The sequence below is a fragment of the Molothrus aeneus genome, chromosome 1 (genome assembly GCF_037042795.1).
Source record: "Molothrus aeneus isolate 106 chromosome 1, BPBGC_Maene_1.0, whole genome shotgun sequence".
Classification (NCBI taxonomy): Eukaryota; Metazoa; Chordata; class Aves; order Passeriformes; family Icteridae; genus Molothrus; species Molothrus aeneus.
The window spans coordinates 47,290,821-47,313,641 of NC_089646.1; the positions used below are offsets into that span (position 1 = coordinate 47,290,821).

Here is a 22,821-nt window from a genome sequence, read left to right on the forward strand (position 1 = left end):
TGCAACCCAAAGGCCATTAGCTTCCAATTAGGAACCAACAAACAGAAAAGTTCCTGTGTCTGCGTACCTTCAGAGCAGGTTAAGTGTTAGGGCACGCGTGAGAAACTCACTGAAACTCAATGATGCTTGTCAAGAAATAGTGAAGGTAACTGCCCTCCTATTATTATTATTATTATTATTATTATTATTATTATTATTATTATTATTATTATTATTATTATTATTATTATTATTATTATTATTATTATTCATCTAATAATAAAAGCTATGATGGAGTGGCAGTGAATAATACAATAGATGAAATAGTCACGTGTCTTAGGACCCCACATGGCCAAGAAGTTCAGTGATAAGCGCGTTTGTCAAAAGAAAGGTCTGGTTCCTGGAAGCGGAAATGAGTTTCTAATTCAGACCAAATGATTTTCAGCTGGAAATAAAAAGAGGAAACTATATCAGAAGTTGAAAATAAAAAGTTATTTGATAGGTGGTAAAGTGTTTTAGTATTTCAGTTGAAACTGATCTAAATCAGTAACTTTACAAGGAGTCGCGATTAACTTGAGGACACAGTCAAATATTTTCCGTGAATACAACATTGTACATTTTCCCAAAATGCGTGGGTCTTCTTGTTCTTCATTTAAATCAGCCATTCATACTCTCCCAAATTTGATTTTTGCATTTTCATTTGATTCTGAATTCATTTCCCCCTATTTTTCCAGTTCATCAGCCAACCAAAAACCATCCACAAGACCTTTTTTTTTTTTAGAGTCCTAAAGGGTGACAGTGAAAAGTCACTTTGCCCTTACTGTTTATTTTGGTTATGTAACCAGAATAAATTAGATTAGAAATAAATGTATTTTCTGACATAGCAGCAGCAGCAAAAATTATTCTGTTTCCAGTCCCAAATATTAAAAAAAAAAAGAAAAGTGTGTCCAAATAAGAATTATAAGGTGGTTTATTTATTAGTATCCTGAATTTTGAAACATTTATTCCACCTTGGTTTCTTCCCACCTTTTTTCTTTTTAATGAAAGGTGGGGTTCTCATGAAATTCTGTTTCTCATGTCCATACTTTTAATAGCAACACAAGGTGAAACAACACAAAATTCATAGTAAAATTACCAAAGAAAAATCAGAGGATGCCTTGAAGTGGAAAAGGTTGGTTTCCCTAATGCTGAATTGAAATGTTTTAGTCTTAAAATTAGATTATGGTGAATAGCCATCCCATATTAAAATTTAAAAGTACTCTTATACCTGATAGCTCTTACTGTGGATATTCAATACATGTGGGTGGAGCAAGAAGAACAACTAGTTTACAATGTCTTTTATATACAAATAAGGAAATCCAGTTAAAACAGCTGAAACCACACTTGTGTTAAATAAACGAGCTCCCTGCTGTGATGCTTTCCATGACAGAGATCCACAGTACCTACAGAATCAGGTTTATGCCTGAACTTCTTCATGTTTAGGAATCATGGTTCTCTTTATTAGCAAAAGTGCAGACCATCACGTAACATTTTTGCAAAGGCTTGCTTTTTTTTTTTTTTAACTTGTGATTTCCTCACTAGCTTGAAACATTTAATTCAAAAGCTACTTTTCAAAGTGATTTCACATGGAGAAATCTATTTTAAGGCATTGGTTAATTCAACATCAGTGAAGTGTGGAGAGAAACAAAAATGAAGTCATTGTTCATTGTGAAATTATATATGTCATATTCAATGGTGGGGGAAATTTTGCAGACCTCTCTTTTCTTTCTCAATTTTTTTCCAACCGATTGGTGCACTTATTAATTCTTATGGCTTTTGTTAGTTAAATGAAGATGATACACAGTTGTCTGTTTCCTTTTCTGGGATCTTTTTCGTCTTCTCTAAATAATTTCTCCATCTGGATGCATGTTCAGCACTTGCCATGAATCCCAGATAAAGAAGAAATCCATTATTGCCGTCCCATTTGTTGTCTTTGTGTGTTTGGATAACTGGTTTAAGCTACAGTTGAGCAACTTATTTTATGTGGACATACTCCAGAACCAAAGCAGTAAACAGGGAATTACCAGTGTATTCTAACACAAAAATTAGAATTAGCATTCGTATTTTCTGTGTTTAGGCATGCTCACACTGGTGCTTTTTAAAATTTTTTGCAGTTAGAATCTGGTATAGCTGAAATTTGGATGTATGATCTGGTTTTCCTTCAGGTTCCATGTTATGGAATCCTTCTTTCTGAGCTAGAGTTGTGTTTAACCATACTGCAGTTTTGTTTATGGTCACATTGCACGTGTGACTTTTAGTATTCTTTTTTGTGGTTTGCAATTTCTCATGTGATTTTAGGTTTTAAAATGTCTGCCCTATTCTCGTGTTATCATGCTCTGCATAGTCAGTGCAAAGTTTTGTGCTTGGCACATAGGGCAATTCATCTCAAAATTACATGTTATTTCCTTAATTTGGTATTTCTATTTACACTAACTCTAAATACCCACTTGGATCTTATGATCAGCTTCCAATTTATTTCTGCTGTTGCATCCGGACAGTTGCTATTTATGTCTTTCTGGATTTTCCAGTGTGTCCCTTCTGGTGAAAATGTCCATCTCATTGCAGCTGCACTGTGGATTCACATTTCCAGAACAATACAAGTGTTAAAAATATTCTAAGCCATACATTTTTGTGTGTGTGAAAGAGAGACTTGTACACTGCAGATCTTGGGTTCTGGGCTCAGATAACTCAGGGAATCCACAGCGTTGAGCAGCTCCTGGCACAAGCTGACGAGGCACTTCCTCAGCATCAAATACTCTGTGTGTTTATGTGTTTGTGGGGACAAACCAGTCCCAAACCTGATGCCTGCTTTGCTGCCTATACCATAGCCCTGAGGAGGAAAACATTTTGCTTTTGCTCTTGGGGAAATTTTGCATGCAGAATGGCAGCAGGGTGGGAGTTCCTGGCAGTGGTAAAAGCATGCTGATCTGGTGCTTCTCTGTGTCATTTTACATTCTGATTTTTTTTATGTCAAGACAGCTCAAGACCATCCCTCAAATTTTGGACAGCAAAATTCGGTTTTGGGTATATTTTAATGATGGCAACTCTGCCTTTGAGATAAATATATAGGCTATTCTTCTATAAGCAAAGCACAATAGAACTAAACTCTGAAGAATAAGACCCACAAAAACCCAAAAAAAACCAAAAAAAAAACCAACACAAAACAAACAACCACATCCAAAACTCCACAAAGAAAAAAGTATATTAACCTCTTCAGCTCACATGAGTTCTCTTATTATCGAATTAGCAAATGGAAAGGAAGTATCCATGTGTTCTCTAACAGTTTGGCCAAGGTTGAAAGAACAGAAGAACAAAGGCATGATATTATGGCATGGAGCAAAAGAGGCTTTAAAATAATTCAGGAACAAATGTTAAAATGTTTAGGCTGGTCTCTGAAAAAAAAACCATAAACCTTTTAAAATAACAAACACTATAGAAAAGACTTTCTGTACAGGACTCAGAAACACAAGTCTTGCTAAAATGAGTGTGAGCTGTGCATCTACCTTGGTAATGGCTTTGAAATCTCAGCCTATAATATTCCTCGTTAGTCCTTGCCCTCATCAGCTATATAGGAAAGAAGACATTTTCTGTGACTGAAAACACAAGTAGTTGTCTATCCAGAACTGCTGGAAACCATGCCAAGTTGTCTTAAGTGCTAGATAGGCTCTACAACACACACTAATTCATTTAAGAACAACTCAGAGGTATTTAAAGCCTTGTAGAGGAAACGATGGGGGCACAAGTGTTAGACTTTTATATGTTCAGTCAAAAATGTACAAAATTCCTAGTGCATTGTAAAATGAAGCAGCAAGGAAGGCCAAGGTCTTTAACCATCTGAAATAATCTAATCATTCTCTGGAAATGCACTGTTTGAGGTGACTATGTTAACTGAAAATTGAGAAATTAAATAAAGTCAGTCTGATAAATCCCCTGAGTACTACTAACTTATTTGTAATATCATTGGAGGTGAGTTGTATGACTGGTGTCTCAAGTCAGAAAGCTATGACATTCAGAGGGAAGGTAATTGAAGCCTGCCACTCCAAAGCCCTTGGTACATGTTTAGACATTATCAATGCAAATCTTACAGCCAACAATTTGCATCAAGATAAAAAGTAATTCCTCCTTTGGCTGCCTTGGGATCAATTCATGAGAGAGCACAGGAAGAAATAATAATTGATTTGTGATAATGTATCAACCATGTCTTTAAGAGAAACAGAAACTGCTCTCCCACACTCGACTTTTACACCAGAGTGAAGACCAGTGAAGATCACAGAGTCCTTGTTTCAGAAAATCAGGTGGGATTTTCAACAGAAAAAACCCTGATCGAAAGCAGTCCAATATCAGTAACCCCTGTGAAGCACACACTGCCACTTTAAGCATCACAATTTACTCCACCTCTGTGAGAACTCAAAGAGACAGTTGTTTCTGATGACACCAAATACCTAAATGCTTTAGTATCTATATTTAAAATTATGTATGCATTGTCCCTAGAAGCTGACTGGAAGACAGTGCAGACTAGAAGTAACAACAGCATGAACTTCACCAATTCCATCTAATTCCTTTCATATCATTTAAGATGCCTTAAGACACAGACACAGGTAAAAAACACAGAAATCATTCTCGTTTGAGGTAACAAAGTCTAGAATGATTTTTGTGCTTTTTACCTGTGTCTTAAGGTGTCTTAAGTGATGTGAAAGGAATTAAATGGAATTGGTGACTTCTGACGCAGGTTTTTTGGTATATACTTTGTTTCTTCTCTGGCTCTCTCAGAAGAGCTGACCAAAGTTAAGCATCTAAATAGAGAAGAGCCACAGCTGTTCAAGGAACTGTTATCACATCCACCTTTTGGGGGATTATTTGTTCCAAATGTCATCAATTACAGATTCAGCTGCAAGCATTTCCCCCTTTTTTAATTCATCTTACTCTTTGAGCTATTCTGCAGTTGTTGGTGATTTAAACAGGCAAAGAGCTAGCTGAGTGCCCCCTGCATATCTGAAGGGCAGCCATTCACTTCACAACCATTTCTGCAACTACCCTTCCCCAAACACAGGAGAACACAAACCTTTGAAAGAGGTGCTCATGGAGTTTGTGAAAACATCACTCAAACTCAGGAGATTCTCTAGGACACAACACCTTAAAACCACTCAAAATTACTGCATATATTTCTGGTAGGCTTCACAATAAAAAAAACAAATAAAGTCAATAATAAAAATAAAAATAAAAAACAATTCAAAGTCAAGCAAGAGGCAAAAATTGTTGCTTGAGAATGGTTGCTTAATTTTAATTTATCAAATTAGTTATTCAATGCAGTTTCTTCAATAGACCTATTTTTCATCCTAAAAAGCCTTAAAAATACAAGATTTTGATGTGTCTGGCTGTCAAATTATGTTTTATATTAACAGAGCTAAAAATGCTACAGTAGTGATATATCCAATGCTCTCTGCATTGAGAGAAATTATTATCCTACTCTTCAAAAAACCTCTCTGTCCAACTTTCCTGATAGGCACCCCCATAGATTTTTCTTGGTTCCTCTGGTTATTACTCTGGAGAACAAGCACCAGCTTCTACACTGCCTGCAAAGGTCCCTAGAGCCTCACTGACCAACCCTGACATCAATGAGTAACTTTTATAAAGATCTTGAGCATTAGACCGCTGTCAGTTTAATTTTTAGAGTTATTATTAGTGATTATTGTTAGTTTTTATATATTGACCTGTTGGTGTGTAATCTAAATATTTTATGTGTATTTGAAATGGTCATGATTCAAAATATTGTTTATTGCTCTGTAGTTCAAGTATACCATTAAATCATGGATTCATTGTGCTCCTGCACAGGAAGTTTAGAAAATAGCATTCTCCAAATAATTTGTTTTCTGCACTGCTTATCTCCAAGGTAGATAATTTGGATATAAATCTGTTTTCTAAATGTGATACACAAGGCAGCCTACAGTCATCATAACTACTCATCAGTCTCTTCAAAGTAATCCTACTGGGAGACAGTTCAGAACCTTCATTTTTGTTTAATCCCCCAGTTTCTCTTTGGAAAATAGCAAATAAAGGCTCCAATTATAGAGGTGTTTGTTGCACAGACAGCTTGTTCCCAAAGGTCTTGATTCTGCAAAGCATGAGGAGTTTTGCTGTTGCAGAGCTTGAGCACTGATTAAATTTTACATAAGCAAGGCTGCTGATTTCAATGGGACCATTGGCATAACCATGTCTTGAACTGGTGCGCAGCCAATAGTTCAGATCCAGGAGAGTGCCAGTGCACGTGGTTGGTGTTACTTGTAATCAAGAAAGCCCCCTTAGCCTGAGGTAAAGCAAAAGACTTTCACAGCATTGAATATCCATGAGAGAATGCAGGTGTTTTGCTACCAAGATGCCATAAAAATACAATGCAGAGACAAAAGGCATCATACAGAGTTACCAACTCAGCAATCTATCCTAATTTTCATATATTCCAGACGTTAATGATCTGCATTAATGCTTGGTTGCAATTTAGCATAGTTCAAGGTAGATTTGAATTACCTGAGGCTGTTATCCCCTTGCTTACATTTGCAAACCAAGACAATGCTGCTGCTACTGTTCCTTGGAACCTCACAGCTCTTCCATCCCACTGAGCCTCTTTGCAAACCAGGGATCTTGTGACCTAGTTGCAAAACACCCAGCAGCTGATCTCAGTTTGGGAACAAGATAAACTATGGGTGCATAACAAAAAACTTTTGGAGCGACATGAGGATTTTGTCAGAAGCTGCTTTAAGAGATACCTCTTGTAGGAAGCTTGGAAGAATCTCAAGAGATCATTTGATTGTCCTAAGGCAAGATTAGTTTTAATCACATCATTCTTGAGTAGTGCATGTTCAACCTGTTCTAAAAGACCTTGAATGATAGGTATTGCTCCTTATACTCTCTAGGTAATCCTGTACCGTGTGCCACTATCTTTCCTCTTTGAATACCTTAGATAGAGTCTCAGGTAACTCTCTCTTGCTTTAATATATGCTATTATAATTGAAATAAAATCATTTTCAATAAAAAGCCTGAAGCATTTATGGAGAGGAATTTACTCCTCCCTTTTTTACATTCTTCACTTCTCCTGACTTAACAGAGCTAATTCCACTCTCTTCTTATACTGTGTTTCCTAGGTCTGTATTTACTATCTTGGGGAGATACTATCTCTATCTGAGAACCCCATATTTCAGCCATTTATTTGAGTTCTGCTGGCAAACCCAGGAGTTTTTATGAATAAAATTGCAAAGAATTTTGAAAAAGAAATAATTTGTGTAACTCCAAGCAAGCTACAATTGTATTTAACTACAGTACTACTATCACTCCATATGAATCCAAAACTTAGACCACCTTTTGTAGATGAGCAGCCCTAATAAATTTTGTGTACTCTCAGAAACATCTGTGACTGGTTCCACTGCCCTCAGCAACTTGGTTAGAGGAAAAAAAAACAGAAGCAGAAAGATTTGGCTAAATAAGAATGATATATCAAAACACCCAATATTTTAATGAAAGAAACTGAATATCCACACATTTGCACTTCTGTACAGTTTTTGTGATATATATATAATTTTAAGCTGTTTACAAATAACATTTAATGCTTCAAATATTACATAATGTTGATATTATATTTCTAGCAGAAATAAATATATTGCACTTAAAAAGAAATTTTTCATTAGATGTTGCTTCATAGTTTATGTTCACAACTTTTTTTTTTCCATAAAAAGATTTCCCTCTACCCCCACCCCATACACACAAACACACACTTCGGTACATGGTGAATGTGCTCACGCAATGCAATATAAACAACAAAGTCAACACAGCAAACAGAAGAACTGTGGTACATTCTGTTAAAGAGGCTACATCCAGTTCTTTTACCTTCCTTATTTTTAAACCAAATTTTTCCTCATGTTTCTGAAGGTACAATTAAAAAGATTGTTTACATGTGCTAAAGGTAAAATACAGCAAACTGTATTTTCTGTCCTTAAAGTATCATAAAAAGTTATTTCAGAGCTTATTTAATTCACTGCTTAGTTTTCTCTTAAAAAGATAAAATAAAGAAAAAGAAGTTGTCATCTGATAATCTAGAGATTATATGCAAGGACATTTGATTACAGAGTAATACATAAATCCTCTGGGCAGTAAGTAGGTGGTTAGTAAAGAAACCACATCTCCTGCAGCAGAAATGCTCTGTAAAGAATTGTGAGAATAAAATCTCACTAAAACCAAAATTAATTTTGCAGTGAGTGTTATCCCCCTGCAGATGATGAGTATATGCCCTGTGGCCACAGCTTCCTTGAGACAAGAAGCCATAAGTGTTACACTCATCTCACTGTTGCTTTTACCATTATCTAGGAGTAAATTACCACAATTTATATTGACTTACATTTCTGGAAATTATCCCAAGTTTTTACGAAAATTTTCATTGATATATATATTTCTGTATAAAGAGTGTGTACTATATAATCAAGTTGCCAGCCCAAATGCTTTTCAGTTAAAAAAGGTTCCTTTTCAGTTAGTATTTGCTGGATGTTGGAAATGGCAACGTCTTACACGTGTACATGTTGATGCAGTGTCCCGGCCTCCATGGGTAAAACTGTCTGTGACAAATTCTGCAATTGCATTCTGAAGGTTGTGGTACCAAGCATGTTAGCATACCACTTACCGTCCCTAGACTCATGAAGAAGCATTTCCATTGGGAACTCTACCTTTATCTACTTGGTCTATGCTTGTTATTCAGTTTAGACCCAGAAGAGTATGACTGAAACCCAGTGGCATTGATTTGCTGTCTTTGACAGTGCCTCAGACCATACAAAGCAATGCTGCAAACCAAAGAGATAAATTAAAAATGGGAGGGTTTATGTTTAGATTCTCAGGGCTCCAAAAGTAGAAGAAAAAATATTCAGACAAATACATCCAAATCAGTTTTGTTAATATACGGGATACTTTTGCTGGATTAAAGACTGGAGGGTGTTGACAATCTATGGATAAAACGGTAATACAGGAAAAACACAAAAATACTTGGAACACTTCCAAGTAAAATCTTATCATTCTCTTTGAAAAGCATATTCAGGCATGTTCTCTCCACTCTTCTTAGAAAAAGGCAAACAACTCTCCCCTCCAAAAATATAAAAAACCCAAACAAAATCAAACAACATAAACCAGCTCCATTTTTCTGAGCCAAGAAAAAAGCTCATAAAGATGAAGAGCACTTCTCATGGGATATAAAATGTGAATTGTATTTGGAAAATAAATTTTGGATTATATTTTTGGCATTCCTAGCCCATCTACCAACAACAGATGTTCTGTCCTGAAAGTGATGCAATTTTGACAGCAGTACAGCAATTCCTTAAATAAATTACTGGGCTATTGTCAAAGTGGTGGAGATAATGAATTTTTTTTTTAGCAAAAGTGATTTCACTCTTTAACCAATTAATTATAAATTCACATTCATTTTCTTCCAGTTGTGAGGTCAGTGCTAAAGCTGATTTGTTTTGGGTTTTAATCTTTCCTGTGTCTATACTGTTGCTGTCATTTAAGTCACTGTTCCTACTGCGAGACTTTATTTTTAGATTACAATGTGAAATGAAATCCTGCCCCCATTACAGTCAATAAATTTCCATTTGACTTCAGTTGGGTAGAAATTTCATTCCTGGAATCACTCCCATGCTTCCCCAGGCCTACAGGAAGGTGAGAGGGACATGGAGCAGAAACATTGTGAGGTGGCAAGACCTCTTCACTGGACATCCTGTGGCCTCTGTGAACTTCATCCCTTTAACCTCAAATCTCTGCAACAGGTTTGGTAGGCAGGACTGTGAGGACAAAGAAGAGGAAGTAAGGAATGGACATTCCTCACTATGGACATACCTATTGATCTCGTTCCTGGGGAAATCTGTCACAAGCTGCCTTCATTCCCTTGCTTGTGATCTGCCTGTGATTCCGCATTAGTGGGCAACCCAATGGGTTTCTGTTGCAAAGGAATTAAACCATCAGAGAGAAGCACAAGGAGGGATGAGCCCACTGAGAGAGACTTGGTTTGACTGGAAAAATCAAGCTGTGGATTTTGACAGATAATTTGCATCATCTGTAATACAAAATTCATCAGAGAGAATTTGGAAGAGGTGTTGGCTTTATCATGCTTTTATATCAAGACAGCCTACTACCATGTTATTTCAGATATGAATCACACTTCATTTGTAGTGGAAAGCCCTTTTCTTTCATTTAATATTTTTTTGTAAATGAAGTTTTCAAAATCTGGTTTCATTCTCCAGAAAGAGCCTGGAGAATTTTCTCTGAGACAGTATAAGGGGCATTTCTGCATGCCAAATATTGGTGTTCTCAGAGCAGGGACTGGGACAGGGCTGAAAAGATTGTGCAGTTTGTTTTTGTGAATTTGGTTAATGAAGGAAGGTGATGTATGAACAGACTTTATGTCACATGTTGACCATGCCTAAATCAGCCCACATGTTTCAAAGTTGTTTCTGGAGTAATATAAAAGTTGCCTAGTCACTTGACCCTTTCCTGATGGAAGTATCAGCAGTAAAACTGCTGGCTTGAGTTCTGAACCTAACTGTATCCCCTGAACTCCAGATAAGTTAATGAAGCCGCAGAAGGAACCAGATAAAAGAAACAGAATTTCCCCACAGGCTTTAGTGCATGTCATCCTAGGGTGTTCGTACAACTCTAACAGAAGACAAACAAGTGAAAACTTTCTTCCAAACCTCTTCTTATGTTTCTGTAGAGTCATGGTAACTTGAAGAATTACATTCTTGTAGGGTCAGTATCACCTAATTTCCTGAAAAAGAGGGGGTTTATCTCAAAACCTGTTATAAGTAGGCACAGTCTTGCAACATGCACTTTCCCTGTGAATCTGATAACCTACAGCAAAATCTAATAGTTGGGTACACTAAGACAAATTCAGTGTCTGATTCTGAGTCATTTAAATACTGCAGAGCTTGGCCTGTTATATTAATTTATGGAACTCCTTCTAGCACGTCTGAATTGTAAATAAATTTTGATTTTTATTTACATACAGAGCACAGGAGTTGCAAATTGGCCCAGGTCAGTTTTCATCAGCAGGTCCAAGAGCGATTAATGGGGAATTACGGTGATATTGCAGATAACTTGGTTGGAAAGGTGATTGAAATGGCCTGCTTGAGAAGATTTTGCATTCTAGAAAATGCAATCTAGCTACTAGAAAATACATAATGGTGGCCTTTTTCTGTGGAATGCATATGCCTTGCCTTGCACTTTGCAGAGATGGGAGTAGGTGATTCAGTGTACTGCACTCTGCTTTTTACCATATAACATCAATACAGAATGGTGAAAAGCAGAGGACAATAAATCTCTTTTGTGTTCCAGCTCTACAGAGATCTGTAATATATGAAATTATATATGCTAGTTCTCTTTTGTCAGTGGATGTATTATCATCTATAGCTTGGATGCAACTCACACAGAAACTCTGTGTCAACTTATTATTTACAGTTGGAATCCCAGCTCTTGCCACACAGAAAACCAAACATACCAACGCTGGTACTCTCCAGTAGTGCAAAGGATTCCTGCCAGCTCTCTGCAGACAAGGTCATTATTTTCTTATGCCTCTATAGCTCCTCCATGGCATCAGACACAACATATTAGAAAAAGGGGACAATATTTTGAACGAGAGCTCCAAATACTAACTGAAAAAAAGTCAGACATGAATTTAAAAAAACTTTCATGTGAAGTTCTGTACTGATATTTTCCCAAGGTAACTCCACCATTCTAGTGGCACATGAAAAAACTGGTAGTTCAACCCTCATTTTCCTAGCCAAGGTGATGCCTTGTATAATAACAGCCATGACCAAAACCAACAAAATCAGAACAAGTGGAAAGATACTTCAATGCCACTCATACCAGTCCATTAATTATAGTTTGATCCAGAGAGTCTATAGGCTGATCTAGCCTGAAATTGGGGTAACTTGGTACACATGTGCAGCTGGAAACAGGTCTTCAGTGGTACACACAACAGCAACAAGCACTGCTTTAAAATTGGAAATCTTGGGTTTCTAAGTTTAAGTAACAGATTTTTACAAATCACAATTTTTCTTCATTATATCTTAACCGACAGTTAAATTGTTCCTCCTTGGATATAGGACAAACTTCCTTTTAGACTGAAGGACAGAATACATTATTACTACTACAGTTCTGTAACACAGTTCTTTTTTTGGAACCGATAAGTGTTTTGTGAAAGAAACAAAGAAAGAAAGACTTACTAATAACGTTCTCTTTGTGATTATAGTAGCAACTAAGAAATACTGGTTTTGGTGAATATATGCCAGTCTTAAAAAGGACAGTGGTCTTCTCCACTTTGTCCTGTTTTCAGCAAATGTATGCTGAGATAGCCTAAAACATGCTCAAAGTTATAGCAATACATTATTCTGTTTAGATGCTCATCAGTCACAAGAAGAGATGAAGATGAGTAAGAGTATTGCCTTTTCTAGAATTCATCTAGTATATGAAAAAAGACCTTTAGACCAATTAGTTTGTACACTGCTGCTTAAAGATAATCTCTTTCCACTACGTATAATGCACCTTTGGAACAAGCTGCAGGTGACCAAAGATCCTGGGGACTTTGGGATCCATTTTGGCTGTGTTACACATAGATCTGTGAGCAGCTCCAAGCTGCGTGCTCTCTTCTTGTGATCCCTCAAGAGAGGAATCTGTATCCACAATGCATTTTCTTAGCTGGTTTGTCATGAGTTCAGCAGTCCTGCCACAGGCCTTTCAGGAAGGTCCCTTGTATTTTGTCATAGCAAACTTGCACATTTAAAATCTCGTGTTCCTCTTGCCGCACGTCACTCATACAAACGGTGTCATCACTGCTGAAGAGTGACGCAGTCCTTGGATAGCTGCATAAGGACCCTGCTGAAAATAATGGTGGTACCTTGGCATGTGGAAGGATGGGAAAGTGGGGCCGCTACCTTGCATGGAGCTGGCTATAGCAGAGGGTGTAAGAGGCATTCCCAGGCGGCTGTAGGGAGGCAGAGATCCTTGGATCGGGTGAGGAATGGGTGTAGCTATGGATGCAGTGCTGGTACCCAGGGCACTCAAAGACTGTGGATGCTGAAATCCTGGGAAACTGGTTGAAGAGGAAACCCAGGAACTGAGGGACAGGTTATCAGATGTTGTGAAGGCTGACCCTGCAAGCAAAGAGAAAGAATACCTAACATTGGCACACAAAGCTGGTAAAGTAGCGAAAAGGGAGGAAATGAGTCCTTCACAGCAAGCCAGGTTTCAATGACCAATTGTCATTGGAAATACTTCCCATATACTTCAGTCTTTAAAATGTTATTTGCTGGTTGCTGTCCTTTATCACTACGTCTTAGACAAATATCCATTTTCAGAAGCTGGTTGCAGTGGTTTCAACAGTAAAATCAGCTTTGCACATTGAACATTTTAGATATTAAACGCTGAAGCACCTTGTAATGCTGTGCTAAACACTGAAATATCTCCTCTCACAGGGAAGTTCACTGTATTACATCCCTGTTTTGAAGACATTCTTGTAGATTTTTACATCAGATCCTTAGTAGAACTGTTGTTTTGGTGTTTTTTCCCAAAATTTCAGTGTGGCAAAAATGCAGAAAAATGTAATTTGCTCTACACGTTTTCCCTTTTTTTAAAACCCAGTAAAACCTGTCATTACTACATCTTTCCAGTCAACCTGATTCTTTCCAGAATATAGAGCAAGAAATCCTAAAAACATAAATGTCAAAGTATTTGTTGTTTTTCCCACTGTGTATAGTACTCTAATAAAGAGCACCAGTGCTAATTCATAGTAAGAGGTGCAGAACTTGCTCTGAAGGTAATTATCTACTTTTGATCAAATGTTAGTGTTGTGTTTGTCATTTTGTGTTGGGTTTGGACTTAAATTTGAAAAGTTTCAAAACCTATTTCCACAAATCTACCAACTCTTTAAAATACTTTGGGTTTCCTGAAGATTGAAGAATCATTAAAAAAAAAAGAAAAATGATTTCCTAAAATTAGAACTAATTACATATGTTGACAGTAAAATTTTGGAGAAACAATAATTCGTTTGGATAATTACACATGGTCATTTTCAAATAATCTGATGACTGTGTTGTCCTTCATCTCTGTTGTTCCTATATGCATCTGGTCATCATCATATGTCTGATTTCTAGAAATGGGAACTACAACAAAATGCTATAAATAAACTCATTGTATTCCTCTTTAAATTATAATTTACCTCTTGTCTCTTATGTATTTTCTTACTTGACCAGCTTTCTTACTTTAGAAAATAAATTTGTTGGAAAGAGGATTTGATAAAATAGAATTTCTATTCAGTATTGCAAAACATTCTGAGACAAAAAATTTTGTAACAGGTGCTAGTTTCATAAATCTAATTCAAGAAGGGAGGTTCATCCAAACTGTAGAATGAAAACATATGAAGACGTTTATCCATCAAGGAAAACTTACTGGAATTCAGTAAAGTAACCAATCATAGCCACATACTTAAACCAAACTATAAGCAAAAAACAACAGAAATAAAAAATGTATATTGTTGGGGTTTTTAAAAAAAAAATCATAAATCTCTTACGGGATATATCCTCAAGCCATGAATTATTTTTCCTCTGCTTAAGGAAACAAGTAAAACAGCCCAGTAACAGGAAAAATAAATTGTGCCAATTTAGCAGTGGAGATAAACTTGAACCAAATCCTGGTCCTACCGCTGAATCAAATCCTAACTGCTGGGAAATTAGGATCCAGAGCCAAACTCTAAATATGACACATTACTCACAGACCACAGCAAAACCCTTGAAAAATCAGAGGGTATCTGAGCATTGCTGCACTACAGGGAAAGCAGGGTGCAAATGTGGATTTGCCCAGAAGGTTTTAATTTGTCTCTCTTTTCAGGTAGCTACTATGAATCCTGTGGATGTCTGTGGATGTAGGCACAGAGAAATTATGCATTAAAGAGTTTCCATTGAATTTATATATTTCCTATTAGTTAGTTCCTTTGGAATTAGACATCTTGTACAGTAGGTTAGCTGCTTCCATCTTTGGATGGCTGAAATTTGCTGAGCAGAGAATGCTCTGGGAGGGTGCCTAGGTAATTACCAAGCCTATCACTGATATTTAATTCTTTTGTTTTATGCAGAATAAGGTATGTGATTCTTTCTTATGAATGACTGTGAAATGATTGTAGGGCTGGAACATTTCTCCTATAAGGAAAGGCTTAGAGAATTGGGCTTGTGAAGTCTTGAGAAGAGCAGACTTTTGGGACACCTAATTGCAGCCTGTCAGTGCTTAAAGCAGGCCTATGAGAAAGCTGGGAACAAATCTTTTACCATGATCTGTCACAAGAAAGGGCTTTAAAGTAAAAGTGGATAGATTTAGACTAGATATAGGAAAGAAATTTTTTACTGTGAGGGTGGTGAAACACCGGTTGGTGAAACACAGGCTGCCCAGAGAGGGGCTGGATGTCCCATTCCATGAAATATGCAAGGTCAAGTTGGATGGGGCTCCTGATCTAGTTGAAGATGTCCCTACTCACAGAAGGGGGGCTGCACTACATGACCTTTAACAGTCCCTTCCAACACTAACTGTCCAATGATTTTCACAAGGAACTTCCTCAAGCATCCTTTCCTGCTCCAGCTGATTTGGTCTCTAATTGCAGCTTAGTACTCCACATACCACTTTTGCCACCACCAAGGGAATTAGTACTTCTGAGGAAATCAAGGTCTCAAAGAGCTTATAACACACACCACCCAGCAATGCATATGTACTTGGCTCTCAACTCTTATTTTTGTGGGGGAACATCCACCAGTTTTGCATGCAAGGTAATTTTAAAATTCATTGGCAGAAATGAAAATATCTATGGCATTCCAATAAGAACATTTTTTCTCTCCTTGTATCTTGGAGGATTTTTCCTAATTTAAGGACACTAGACCTAAAGAGAGAGCAAAGGCAGTACCAGTTACTCATGTGTAAGAGCAGTATGATTTACCTTCTGTGCATGTCTCTGGTTGCCCAGAACATTCACGTCCCATGTAGCATATGGCTCCCAGATTAGAAAAAAGTTCTTCGCCGTGATTCACAATTTTCCTCACTTACTCGTTTGCCATATTGCGAGCAAATGCAGAACTGTACCCTTTTATTACACAGAAAATTAATTGTCATAAAGTAGAATATCCCCCATGACACCTTTCTAAGGACTCTCTTCTGAAGAGATTTAATGGCCAGCTCTCATACTGAGGTTCACCTGATTCATTTTGTCACTCCCAAGGGAGGACATCATACTAGGGAGAAATTTAATTCTTGAAGAGAACGTGCTTTGCTCTGAGCACTTCCAGCAATGGAAAATTTAATACTGTCTTCAACAACAGCTGGCCTAGGATCTAAGGTGACATGAAGCAAGGTAATTCCCCAGAACTGTGTGAAAGGATGGCATCATAGCAGGTGAACTTGCTTGAGAAACTCCATAATCTAAGGACCTGCTCTTAGAATAGATGTGTAAAAACAAGCCCACCTAATCACATTTGCTGAAGAGCAAGTCATGGTTAAAAATAAGTGTGTTTTCCCTGCACAAGTCCACAGAGCTCATGACCAGAAAGAATGCTGTTATCTTAGCAGCACTGTATGAAGTTAGAGGACAAGACAAGGGCACTGCCAGTCGGAAGACAGATAGAACTGCTTTACCTCAAGTGGCTGTGGCATATCAGGCAGGTCACAAAGTCAACGTGCAAACTATAATGCAAGACAAGTTTTTGCCAGTCAGCAATCCTACAGGAAGGGTTTGAGATCTATTTCCAGTGGTTAATTGTGACAGATGCAATTTCTCCAGTAAGTATCCTCGCACAGATCAAGTCTGTCTTGTTACTACTTTTGCTACTGCTAATGCAGACAAGGTGTTTAATAAAGCATTTGGGGCTAATTGCTTCAGCAGGAACAGCACCTTTAAGAGACTAACAGATAACAATTAAACATCAATTTTTCAGGGAGCTAACAAATTTTCTTCCTGAGTAAGCAAAGCGGGTTAACCACAAGTGGGTTGAAGATGGTTAGGACTAAGTCCTCTGTTCACAGGAGCCTGGAGGGGCAGCAAGTGGCACATTAACATGGTGCTTTACAAGTGGTGTGGAGCCCAGCTAGTAAGTTCTGCCAAGAGATGGAGAGTGTTAACTTGTTCTCAGGAATGAAGTAGTTCTCAGTAATGAAGTTTTCTGGTTTGCAGATATCTTGAAGAGGAAGCAGAACTAATTCTCTCCTGATGGCAAGGATTATATGGCTGTCTCTAGAATGGCCTCCTGAATTGAACCACCCACACCAGTGCTGTGGGCACATCAGATGTCCCAAAGAGGCAAAAGTTCATTATATGACTGCATGGCAGAGAGACACACCAGAGAAATGCTTTAGAGTACCACGGTAGTGCCCGTGGTCCTGCTTTTCTCAAGCATAACTGAGTCACCCCAGTTTACATCATGAACACAGTTTCCTACCTCTGCTTTGTGTTGCCTGGCTGTCATCTCCAAGATCATCTTCTCCTCCATAGGTCCGAATCGGGGATCGAGCATAGGAATGCTTTTGGATAAGACTCTCCACACTTTCCCTGTAAAAGGAAGCAACCTAATGTATCAATACCATCCCAAACAGCAAACTTTTTTGTTCAGGTAAATACAATGCCTTTTTCTGTCCAGATCAGAGCTTTCTCACACAGGCTCTCCAAAGTTACTTAACAAAAGACTTACCTCATAGCATGACATTGGAAAAGCCAGATTTGGCCTGCATTTTTTTCATATTGCAGATCACCACTTACCAGTTTCTTCAGCAGAGTGAACTTCCTACTGTGCTTCCTGGATGTGGTCTCAGACAGTGACTATCAGACCAGCACTCTTCATAAATTTGAAAATGCAAACTCTGCAGTTATTTGTGCTGAGTGATGAGTCTGGGTTCAAAGAGACACCTGTGGTCCAGCTCCTTTCAAACAAGCTTTTGCATCACACATGACCACCTCATTTTCTGCTTTCCCCTTTTCCTGAAAGCAGGGGCAAAGATAGGTGTGTCCAGAGACAACTCAGCTCTGACTATGCTCTCAGCATCACAGTGGAGGGCAGTTTGTAGCAGGAAGTCTGCAGATACTACTGATCTCGTGCCACGTCTATTCTGGGAGGTTAGACGTGTCTGCCAGGCCCCTGCCTTGCTGGTAGCACAAATCACTGAAGTCTCCCAAACCATTTTTAAATAGAAGGAAGGCGTATCTGCACGATAAGCCTTAGTAGTTTGTAAGGAAGATCCAACCTTACACATACCAAGCGCATTTCCATGTAAGTAGGTGGCATTATACCAAAGATGAAAATGACCTGGGCACATTTCCAAAATGACTTTGACCTTCTGTTCCTGTTTAAGAAATCTAAGTAGCAATAGTTGTTTAAATTTGCTACTTGATGAATGTTTTGTCTGAATTTACCATTTGTCCATTCATACTTGCTAATGCCCTTTGCTTAGAGAGTGCTCCTGTTTCAGAAATTCCAAGGAAAAATATTTTTCGAGTAACATGATAAATCACAGTGGCACATGTTTTCCTTTCCTACAGAAAGTCCATTATGGTCATTTTGTCCTTGGTCTATCACTGGCATCATTACTTATGCTAGTCTCCTCAGAAAAAAATAAATAAAAAGAGGATCTTATCAAAGTGATTTACTTGTGTCAGGATTGGAAATGGACTGAAAGCAATGGCAGTTCCTACATAGAGGATGATATAATTGGATTACTGCCTTTTAAGTGATTGAAAACAGTAGGCATATCAGGGCTATCTTGAAGAAGATTTTCCGAAGAAAAAGACAGATGGCATTGTTTACATTATGTGCTGAATGCCTCTTGAAACATTAGACTTTCTTCTGAAGCAGAATGTGAAATGCATAGAGTTTTACTTGACCAAAAGGGCTATTTCATATGAGTACAGCATAACAGAATAACAAATTAGACCGGTGTTTTCTGAGTGATTTAGATACTGATATATAAACATATTCAGAATCTAGGAATTACTAGTCCATCAAGGTCTGAAAAATAAATTTAATACAGGTGATTGTCTGTATTGTCTCTATTGACTTTATTTCTAGTAAGGGTCTGCTTATAACAGCAGATATTACAGCACATAATAATATCCTGATGCAACAGAAACAATGCAGGCTGTAGTTTTAGCACAGTGGGCCAATTTCACCTCTAAAACATTGGATCCAATGGCAGCTTGGGGATAAACTCACCCCAATAAATTTACATTTGAATTACCTACAGGGATTTAAAGCTAAATCAAATGCCCACAATTATTGCAGACTAAATTCTTTCCAGATGGGTTTGTATGCTAGACAGAGAACTCTATTATTCTATATGGTTGTCTTCTTTTAAAGGAAAAAGAGAGATGACTTCTTAGTGAACCCTGAATCTGCAAAGTTTGAAACCAGGGAACTATGTGGTAGGTTTATTTATTTATTTTATGATGTAGTGTTGCAGATAGTATGCAAAAGGTTTTGGAAGATTAATCTCATTCATCGGCACAAGAGGCAAAGGTTTTTATGGCAGAGGGAATGTGGAAACTTGGATCAGGGAAAGCAACTAATCTCACAGTCCTCTTGTGCAGCTGAGATTTAATATTCAAAACTGTATGAGCTTATCTTGACTAACCACGTTGGTTGTTTATGCTATAATCACAAAACACCTACTGAATTTTCGTTTTAGAGGTTGAGGCTGTGACTCTCACCCTGAGTGCAAAGCATTGAGATTCACACCAGAATTTAGGCACCTGCCCCCACAGTCTCCAGGTGGCTCCTCTTCTTTCCACATACAACACATATAAACCTCCAAACAGACTTACAAAATGCAAAAGGCTGAGTGCACCTAAGTGTGCAAAAGGAAACAGGAGAAAAAAAAAGAAGCGGTGTATTTTCTCCACTCAAAAGGCATATCTCTGAGTTATCCTCCAAGCACTGTTTCTTCTACTTAGGAAAACAAGAGCAGAAGCCTTTCCTTCCCCTTGTGTTTCAAAGGAAAAGGGTGTGGTGCCCTCTGCACCATGCTGCAATATTCCATCCTCAGAGAACACCACTTGGAGTCTGGATAAAGAAGAGAGCAGTTGCAATTCATTTAACCTATAAAAATATTTGGATTTTCCCACATAGGTTGGAAAGAGGAGACTAACCTACTCCACCCTTTAAAGACAGAGGTGCCTCAGGACTTGACTCCAGCACAGAGACGTAGGAGGAAGCAAAACTTTAACAACAAGACTTAAGTGCCTGTGAAATCTAGTTCAAAATGCAGGAGCAAAGCTGGCAATCTGGAATACAGATTCCTTCTTATATCCTTGTTTCCACTGGGTACAAAAGGACTTAAATCTCAAAATATTTCTGAAAATTCTCCTTATGGAAGTATGAACCCTTTAGGTTATCCCAAATATGGTGCTCTGGAGAGTAGATTAATAAAATACATTTTTTTCAAATCCCAAAATATTACACAAACACTACTAAAAGGGAAATACATTATTACCTCTGGCTTTTTAGTTTTGTATGCAACATCAGATATTTCAATGTGGTTTCAAGGATTTATGGAAATAATTTTATAAATTACTGAATCATAAATTAATATTTGCTTCTTTATGATTCTATGCTTAATTTCAAAAAATAGCAAGTGAAGAATATGGTGGAGGGTTTTTTAAAGCTGTCTTTGCTAATTTTTCAGCATTGTTCCACAGTAAACATGTTATCTGAGGAACAAAGTGACTTCCAGTAACTCAATACTCAACTTCTGTCCTGTTTCTTTGTTTGAGATCAGAGACTTGTTATCTTATACTGGGACCTAACAATTTTTAATGCATCTAAGAACTCCACAGTTTCTTCTATTAGCAATAAATTAGCATTAAACCTTGTTCTGAGAGAGATCACAAGCTGCCAATTGAATAAAGGAAAGATGTCTTCTTTCTGTCAAATGTTTTTGTGTGGTCTACCAACAAGTTCAGTCTTCCATGCTGTTCTTCAACTCACAGATATCTTGGAAATACACAGAGGAGGGAAAAGCATGCCCATACACACAATATATTACTATGATTAAGTTCTGCACGGTGTACAACAACTGGATAATAGTAGGAGATGACAGGCTGGAGAAGAGCAAGTTAGGGACTGAGCTTCTTGAGGAAAAGGATCCATGTGCCAAATGGAAAGGAGAAAACTAAGCTCATATTGGCAAGCACACCCACAGAGAAGATGCTAAGAAAGGACAAATGTGAAGAGAGGTAATAGGAAAAGGAGCTCTGGTTGATCCCAATAATCTGCATTCCAACAGAACCACACTTTGAGCCCAGCCCTGTCAATAAACCTTATTATGAATGAAGCACTTGTCTCCTTTGTCCAAGAAATAAAACAGCAAAATTTGAACCTGAAATCAAGGCATGTGAAAGGCTGAAAGAACTCATCAATTAGAAAGGGTTTAGGGTGCACAGGGAATATCTTGCTATTCTGCAGGTTCTAACCTCTTGATTAAACTTTTCACTCTTGCCTCTGCTGGCAGCTGATTCTAAAACGAAACTTCTGGTTAGGGATGCTTTGTGTCACAGAGTTCCAAGCTGAGTCTTTGGCCTTGTTTAGCTAACAGTGCCCTGTATGGTGCATGTACAGTGCCCTGGATGTACAGAGTAGCCTCGAAGGACCAAAAGATGGGAAAAATCCTGATGTTACTGACAAATGATTCACTAACACTTTACAGCCCAAACCCAAGATTTGCCATGGATTTGAGCTAGGAGAGGGCAGAGAAGAGAGTTGGCTTGGTAAGTAGCTGAGGCTCTGTGTGAGGGTGCTCACTTTCTTTTGCTGTCAACCCAGATTACAGAAATTCTCTCAGGAGATGATAAAGTCCCAGATTACCCTGAACAGGATCTTTAATCAAGATGAAAGAACAGGGCTTCTTTGGAGGTGGGAGCAGGCATCTCTGATGTAATTTTTTCTGCTCCTTTTGCTATGACTCTACTTCAGCTGTGCATGCACAGCAGCCTGGTGATCACCACAACCCTGATTCTGAATTTGGCAGAAAGGAGATGGAGATGGGAAGCCTACCTTCTCCCTTTGGGACAAAAATGCTTAAGACAATATATTTAGTGTTGGTGAAGGTGTCAAGAACGCTGATTCAGAAGTAGCTTGCTGGATACCAGGGCATCCAGTATCTATCTCAGATCTATACCATGGCTACAAAGAGGGTGAAGTTTGATGTAAGGGGCAGCCATCCCTTCCAGTGGGAGCCAGGATCAATCTTCTTTGAAGACAACATACTAAAGTCAAGCTGTGGTGAGAAAGAGCAAGTGGCTGAGCCAGGCACTCTGAATTTATGTCTTCTGCACAACTACTGTTTCAAGAATGACTACAAGAGGTAAAAAATCCAGAGCAGAGCTGAGAAGCCTCTTATTATTAACTTCTTTTTTTTTTACCCCTTGCTATCCAAGGGCTAGGTATGCAGAAAGGTAAGGATATTCCCAGAATCTGCTCCCTGTTCCTGGTGTCATGGGGTTTGCTTTTTTCTACTTTTTTTTCCTTGTTCTTTGAAAGGAAAGGCAATGTAAATTAAAAAAAATAAATAAAAAAAAGGAGGAAAATAGTAAAATAGTAAAACTGACAATCGCGTTTTGCTTGACCATTCCAACAAAAAGAAAAATACAGAACAGAACAGGATATAAAGTGTATGAATTATCAGTTTGCAGCCTGAATGACTTCTTTAGTTCTGCATTTCAAAGGTTTCCTTTTTTTTGTAGCTGCCAGTTAGTATGTTTGGAAG

At 37.9% G+C, this 22,821-nt stretch overlaps 1 protein-coding gene across 1 annotated transcript in view; it reads right to left on the minus strand.

Moving 5' to 3' along the window:
- Window positions 1-12,852: 12,852 nt before the first annotated feature.
- Window positions 12,853-22,821, minus strand: part of TBX20 (T-box transcription factor 20) — a 34,368-nt gene continuing 24,399 nt past the window's right edge. The window contains exons 7-8 of the mRNA XM_066572115.1: window positions 17,511-17,620; window positions 12,853-13,193 (exon numbers count right to left, since the gene is read on the minus strand). Of these exons, the coding sequence (XP_066428212.1) occupies window positions 12,853-13,193; window positions 17,511-17,620 (451 nt within the window). The remainder of the gene's footprint in view (window positions 13,194-17,510; window positions 17,621-22,821) is intronic.